At 46.8% G+C, this 8,182-nt stretch overlaps 1 protein-coding gene across 1 annotated transcript in view; it reads left to right on the top strand.

Annotated features, from left to right (window-relative positions):
* The window catches only part of IPO11 (importin 11), a 494,099-nt gene continuing 485,917 nt past the window's right edge, over positions 1 to 8,182 (top strand). Inside the window, exons 1-2 of the mRNA XM_056541414.1 lie at positions 1 to 138; positions 6,031 to 6,175. Of these exons, the coding sequence (XP_056397389.1) occupies positions 6,038 to 6,175 (138 nt within the window). The 5' untranslated portion in view covers positions 1 to 138; positions 6,031 to 6,037. The remainder of the gene's footprint in view (positions 139 to 6,030; positions 6,176 to 8,182) is intronic.

Genomic DNA, 8,182 nt, shown 5'->3' with positions numbered 1-8,182 from the left:
GTACGGTCCTGCTCGGAATAATGGAGGTGTAGAGCCGTGTATTGTATGATACAAGGAGTCAGCTGTTAGGGAAGACCTCACTCTCGCGAGACTCACTGTTCTCGCGGGTCTGGGCTGGCGCACGCCGGGAGCAGTGAGGTGAGTACAGTACTTACTACCTGTGATCAGTTCTGTCCCGTCCTCATCACAGCATCATGTACCGGGGAGTCTACTGTAGTACCGCTCTTATCCGTGCAGGGGACTGGGGCGCTCTGCTGCCGCCATCCCCTGTGTGTGACCCGGTGCTAGCTGTGCGGCACTGCCGGCTCTATGGTTTTAGTTCTTTCAACTTGCCAGGGGTACACGGGCATCTGTGCCCACTGCAGAGTCCTTCACAACTTGTGACATGTATAACGTTTTGCCAAAAACTAAGAGGAAGCACAGGTTCTTCAGGTTCCTCACCAGACCCCCATAACATTGCCTGACCCACTATTACCCCCCATAACATTGCCTGACCCACTATTACCCCCCCATAACAGTGCCAGACCCACTTTTACCCCCCCATAACAGTGCCAGACCCAGTACTACCCCCCATAACAGTGCCAGACCCACTACTACCCCCCATAACAGTGCCAGACCCACTACTACCCCCCATAACAGTGCCAGACCCACTACTACCCCCCATAACAGTGCCAGAGCCACTACTACCCCCCATAACAGTGCCAGAGCCACTACTACCCCCCATAACAGTGCCAGAGCCACTACTCCTTCCCATAACAGTGCCAGAGCCACTACTACTTCCCATAACAGTGCCAGAGCCACTACTACCCACTACCCCCCATATCAATGTCAGACCCACTACTACCCCATAACAGTGCCAGACCCACTACTACCCCCCATATCAGTGTCAGACTCGCTACTACTTAACAGTGCCAGAGCCACTACTACTTCCCATAACAGTGCCAGAGCCACTACTACCCACTACCCCCCATATCAGTGTCAGGCCACTACTACCCCATAACAGTGCCAGACCCACTACTACCCACTACCCCCCATAACAGTGCCAGGCCCACTACTACCCACTACCCCCAATATCAGTGTCAGACCCACTACCCCCATAACAGTGCCAGAGCCACTACTACCCCATATAACAGTGCCAGACCCGATACTACTCCCATAACAGTGCCAGACTCGATACTACTCCCATAACAGTGCCAGAGCCGCCACTATTCCCATACCAGTGCCAAAGCCACTACTACCCCCATAACAGTACCAGTGCCACCACTACCCCCATAACAGTGCCAGATCACCTACTACCCCATAACAGTGCCAGTGCTGCCACTACCCCCATAGCAGTGCCAGACCCACTGCTACCCCCATAACAGTGCCAGACCCACTACTACCTCCCCCATAACAGTGCCAGACCCACAACTACCACCCATAACAGTGCCAGACCTCCTACTACCCCCCATAACTGTGCCAGACCCCCTACTACCCCCCATAACTGTGCCAGACTCCTACTACCCCATAACAGTGCCTGACCCACTATTACCCCCCATAACAGTACCAGACCCACTATTACCCCCCCCATAACAGTGCCAGACCCAGTACTACCCCCAATAACAGTGCCAGACCCACTACTATACCCATATCAGTGTCAGACCCACTACTACTCCTTAACAGTGCCAGAGCCACTACTACTTCCCATAACAGTGCCAGACCCACTACTACCCACTACCCCCCCATATCAGTGTCAGACCCACTACTACCCCATAACAGTGCCAGACCCACTACTACCCCATAACAGTGCCAGACCCACTACTACCCCATAACAGTGCCAGACCCACTACTACCCCCCATATCAGTGTCAGACCCACTACTACTCCTTAACAGTGCCAGAGCCACTACTACTTCCCATAACAGTGCCAGAGCCACTACTACCCACTACCCCCCATATCAGTGTCAGGCCACTACTACCCCATAACAGTGCCAGACCCACTACTACCCACTACCCCCCATAACAGTGCCAGGCCCACTACTACCCACTACCCCCAATATCAGTGTCAGACCCACTACCCCCATAACAGTGCCAGAGCCACTACTACCCCATATAACAGTGCCAAACCCGATACTACTCCCATAACTGCCAGAGCCGCCACTATTCCCATACCAGTGTCAAAGCCACTACTACCCCCATAACAGTACCAGTGCCACCACTACCCCCATAACAGTGCCGGATCACCTACTACCCCATAACAGTGCCAGTGCTGCCTCTACTCACATAACAGTGCCAGACCCACCGCTACCCCCATAACAGTGCCAGGCCCACTACTACCCCCCATAACAGTGCCAGACCCACTACTACCCCCCATAACACTGCCAGCCCCACTACTACCCCCATAACAGTGCCAGCCCCACTACTACCCCCATAACAGTGCCAGACCCACTACTACCTCCCCCATAACAGTGCCAGACTCACTACTACCCCCCATAACAGTGCCAGACCTCCTACTACCCCTCATCACTGTGCCAGACCCCCTACTACCCCCCATAACTGTGCCAGACCCACTACTACCCCCATAACAGTGCCAGGCCCACTATGACCCCCATAACAGTGCCAGAGCCACTACTGCCCCCCCCCCCCCCCGCATAACAGTGCCAGAGCCACTACTACCCCCCCATAACAGTGCCAGAGCCACTACGGTACTACCCCATAAGAGTGCCAGAGCCACTACGGTACTACCCCATAACAGTGCCAAAGCCACTACTACCCCCATAACAGTTCCAGAGCCACTACTACCCCCATAACAGTGCCAAAGCCGCTTCTACCTCCATAACAGTGCCAGAGCCGCCACTATTCCCATACCAGTGCCAGAGCCACTACTACCCCTATAACAGTGTCAGATCCCCTACTACCCCCTTAACAGTGCCAGAGCTACTACTAGCCCCATAACAGTGCCAGACCCACTAGCATCATACTGGTGGCAGACCCACTACCCCCCCCCCCCCCCCATAATAGGGCCAGACCAACTAACCTCACACCAGTGGCAGACTATCCCCCCATAACAGTGCCAGACCACTACCCCCCCCCCCCCCCCATAACAGTGCCAAATGCATTACCTCCATAATAGCACCAATTACAGTGCCTCCATAACAATGCCAGAATGATTACCTTATAATGGTGCCAGAATCTACCTCCATAACAATGCCAGAATCATTACCCTATAATGGTGCCAATAACAGTTCCAGAGATAAGAGACAGGCGCTCCATAGAGTAGTAACAATGAGATCCCGTAGTGAGATAAATATATAAATAAATTGCTCACCCTGGGTGGTTGTGCAACTTCATACATAACAATGATGTAAGCATAGGATAGTAATAGGTCGACTGCTGCCCTCCGGTAGATATATGGCAATATCAAGAAAAGGCTTCAAAGGAACCCGGCTCCATGGCGCTGAACGACCACAACAGGTGAACGGTAAAAGGAGTTTATTTGACCAGAATGCAACGCGCAGCGAAACGCTGCACGTTGCATTCTGGTCAAATAAACTCCTTTTACCATTCACCTGTTGTGGTCGTTCAGCGCCATGGAGCCGGGTTCCTTTGAAGCCTTTTCTTAATAACAACAGTTCCAGACCCAATACCCCCATAACATATCCAATTACATTGCCCCATAACATTGCCAGACTCTACCTTCCTAACAGAGCCAATTACAGCGCCAGGCTCAATAGCTATTCAGTAGTGCTCTGTAGCTGTGCCAGGCGTAACAGTGGCAGATTTAGTAAGCAGTACCGCTATAAGAATGCCACACACGATGGGAAGATTTCTCATTTTGTGGCTGTGTGCAGTCATTCCTCTGGTTTTTTATTTTTGCTGTGTTTTTAGCTTATGTGCGCCAAATTTATCTATAAGGTGCACAGACTTTGATAAATTTTGCACAAATGAAAAATCCCCTCAGAACTTGCTGTAGGATGTCACTTTTCTAAGGCAAAGCAGAAGTGGTACGAATTTGTGTTTTTTTGTTTTTTTTTTGGCCATTTGTGCATTATTTTTGCACCTTTTTAAAAAAAAAGATGCAGTTAATTATTCTCGTCCACTTTGTAGTAAAGAATGAAGCACTGCATTTTGCAGTCACTTTTTGCCAAAGGGGATTATTTGAAAAAGGCACAAATGGTTTGTGCAAAGAGATAATGCGCAATAAAAGGTGCCAAATTACAGCCAAAAATATGGCAGGAATACATTAAAGGACAACTGTAGTGGTACACATTTAGCGTATATATGCCCGTGCCTGGGCCTCAAAAATAAACAAAATAAACTCATACATACCTTCCTACGAGCCCCCGTTGGTCCGGCACAGGCCTCACGGTCCGGCAGTGCTGGCTCCGGAAAGTTAAACAGATCTGTAAATTACTTCTATTAAAAAATCTTAATCCTTCCAATAGTTATTAGCTTCTGAAGTTGAGTTGTTGTTTTCTGTCTAACTGCTCTCTGATGACTCACGTCCCGGGAGCGGTGCAGTTCCTATGGGGATATTCTCCCATCATGCACAGCTCCCGTGACGTGACATCATCATTGAGCAGTTAGACAGAAAACTTCAGAAGCTAATAACTATTGGAAGGATTAAGATATTTTAATAGAAGTAATTTACAAATCTGTTTAACTTTCCGGAGCCAGTTGATATATATAAAAAAAGGTTTTGCCTGGAATACCCCTTTAAGCACGAATTCTGCACAAATTCTGCACAATAAATAAAATGACAGAAGTCAACAATTTCCTGACCAAAATTATTCCTCGTGAATTTCTCAGTGTGAACGCAGCCCAACAGTAACTTATCACTAAGTTGACCCACAGAAATTGACATGGCTTAAAGGGGTCATGTGGCCCTTCAGAAAAAAAATCAGGCTGCCAGAATTGAAACAAGAGAAAGGGATTTGTCCTGGATCAGCTGACTTCCTGTGAACTGCAGGATGTTATCACCACCTATTAGAACCCTCCCACTAGTTCTCTGATCCCTCTTAAAGGGGTATTCCAGGAATAAAAAAACTGACATTTTTTCTTTCAAAGACAGCGCCCCCCTTGTCTCCACTTTGGGTATGGTAATACAACTTGGCTCCATTCACTTCAATGGAACTGAGCTGCATAACCACACCCAACCTGGACACAAACAGCAAGAGTTCTTTGAAAGAAAAAAGGCCTGTTTTTTTATTCCTGGAATACCCCTTTAAAGGGGTACTCAGCCCTAGAATTTTTCCCTTATCCAAAGAATCTGCCTATCTACCTATCTATCCTATATTAAGACAAATACATTCATACAACCGCACTGTCACAGTCACTCCACTTATCTATACATTTGTATATATTTGGTATACACACATAATGGTATGATCACATTGGGCAGAATCGTATGGCTCGTTGGATTATAGAGAACACAGTGTGATGGGTATAATATTTTACTCCCTGGTATATTGTCCATCTGAGCTTCTTGTGGAATGTTATTTTGGGACATTAAATTAAAGGGGTACCCTGCTGCTCAGCTTTTGGAACAAACTGTTCCAAACGCTGGAGTCACTGCCGGGAGCGTGTGACGCCATAGCACCACCCCTCTTGACGTCACACCCCGCCCCCTCAGTTCAAGTCTATTGGAGGGGGCGTGACAGCTGTCATGAGGGGCCGGGGCTATGATGTCACAAGCTCCCGGCTCCAGCGTTGGGAACAGTCTGTTCCAAACGTTGAGCAGCGGAGTACCCCTTTAAAGATGTCGGCTGTCCGGGCATGCTGGGAGTTGTACACTCGTTAGGAAACATTGCCTTACTCTCAGCTTACATCTTTTTATACTTTTTATAGTCAATAAACCATAACTGTGTGCACACCCCAGGGGTTCTGCACCTGCAAAAGATTTCACTGACTTCATCCAGAATAACATCTATTACCGATCTGTAATGGAGAAATTGCAGAAAGGAAAGGCTGGGATTTCTGGGATTTATAGATATCACTTTGTAATAATTGCAGCTTAATGTTGTTATCTGAATTATATGTATCTCCTTGCGCAGGTTCCTCATGGATCTGAACAGTGCCAGCAGCGTCGTGCTTCAGGTGCTGACACAGGCGAGCAGCCAGGATTCATCGGTTCTGAAGCCGGCGGAGGAGCAGCTCAAGCAGTGGGAGACCCAGACTGGCTTCTACACCATCCTCTTGGTAGGTGATGCTAATACATTGCAAATACATTTTATTTTTTGCAGGCTCAGAACTCCTAAGTAACATATAAAGCTTTATTTTGGGGGACAAGTTCTGTATAAGGAACAATGTATCACATAATGTAACCTGTAACCCATGTTGTAAAATATCCATGTATTACCTAATAAATTGTAAAGCTGTGTGATTATCCTATTGTCTGTGTGAATCTATAGTAAGCATTCTCCCAGCTTTAAAAGGGTACTCCGCCCCTACACATCTTATCCCCTATCCAAAGGGGACCCCTGCGATCTTTGTGCAGCACCCGGCGTTCACTTAGAACTATGGGTGCGGGCAGTGAGGGTCCTGAGGTCACGTCACCCCCCCCTCAACGCAAGTCTATGGGAGGGGGTAGAGCACAAAGTTGCTAATTTTTGTACTTGGCTTGCCACTTCCTGTAATAGCAGGCAGCCTTGGCAGCAGGGGGTGTGACCTTCTGCGGCCTGGCTGGATGCTGATGTAAATAATAAGTCTGGCATAGATTTAAGTCTGATGGCACATGCAGAGCCAAAGAGGCATCAAATGTATTAAAGGGGTATTCCAGGATTTTTTTTTATTTATTTGACAGTACAGTACAGTACAGACAGTACTACATGGGCTGTAAAGTTAGTGTAGTTCATAATATAGTGTCTGTACCTGTGTTTCATGGTGGTCTCGCAATTCTTTTGTGATTTTTGCCCCAAAGGTTATTTTTAACAGCATACAAAATGAGTATCGTCTCAGATATTCCCAGGTTACCGTGCGGCCCGAGACATTACATTACTAGTCAGGTGTTCAGAGGGAGCCTGTCCAGCTGGGTGGGAGGGAGATCATTCTACAAGTAATTTTATTTTTGCAACAGCTTAAGTAACCCTGGTTAGAAAACACTGGTCTTTTGCATGAAATGCAGCTCATTTGTGCTTCAATGGGTGGGATGGCTGATGTGTTGGAGGGAGAAAAGTGACATCGCACTTACAAACAAGCAGAAGGAGCTGAGCAGATGAGATATAATACAGTACAATCTGCAGATATCATGTTATAGAGCAGGTGGAGCTGAGCAGATGATATATGCAATACAGTACAATCTCCAGGCATCATGCTATAGAGCAGAAGGAGCTGAGCAGATGATATATATATAATACAGTACAATCTGCAGGTATCATGTTATAGAGCAGGTGGAGCTGAGCAGATGATATATACAATACAGTACAATCTCCAGGCATCATGCTATAGAGCAGAAGGAGCTGAGCAGATGATATATATAATACAGTACAATCTGCAGGTATCATGTTATAGAGCAGGAGGAGCTGAGCAGATGATATATACAATACAGTCCATTCTGCAGGTATTATGTTATAGAGCAGAAGGAGCTGAGCAGATGATATATACAATACAGTACAATCTGCAGATATGTTATAGAGCAGGAGGATCAGAGCAGATGATATATACAATACAGTCCATTCTGCAGGTATTATGTTATAGAGCAGAAGGAGCTGAGCAGATGATATATACAATACAGTACAATCTGCAGATATGTTATAGAGCAGGACGATCAGAGCAGATGATATATACAATACAGTACAATCTGCAGATATCATGTTATAGAGCAGGAAGAGCTGAGCAGATGATATATATACAATACAGTACAATCTGCAGGTATCATGTTATAGAGCAGGAGGAGCTGAGCAGATGATATATACAATACAGTACAATCTGCAGGTATCATGTTATAGAGCAGGAGGAGCTGAGCAGATGATATATACAATACAGTACAATCTGCAGGTATCATGTTATAGAGCGGGAGGAGCTGAGCAGATGATATATACAATACAGTACAATCTGCAGGTTTCTTGTTATAGAGCAGGAGGAGCTGAGCAGATGATATATACAATACAGTACAATATGCAGGTATCATGTTATAGAGCGGGAGGAGCTGAGCAGATGATATATACAATACAGTACAATCTGCAGACATCATGTTATAGAGCAGAT

This window comes from Hyla sarda, chromosome 1, assembly GCF_029499605.1.
Source record: "Hyla sarda isolate aHylSar1 chromosome 1, aHylSar1.hap1, whole genome shotgun sequence".
In the NCBI taxonomy this organism is placed as follows: domain Eukaryota; kingdom Metazoa; phylum Chordata; class Amphibia; order Anura; family Hylidae; genus Hyla; species Hyla sarda.
The sequence above is the reverse complement of the archived record's forward strand: the minus strand, read 5'-3'. Positions and strand labels throughout refer to the sequence as shown.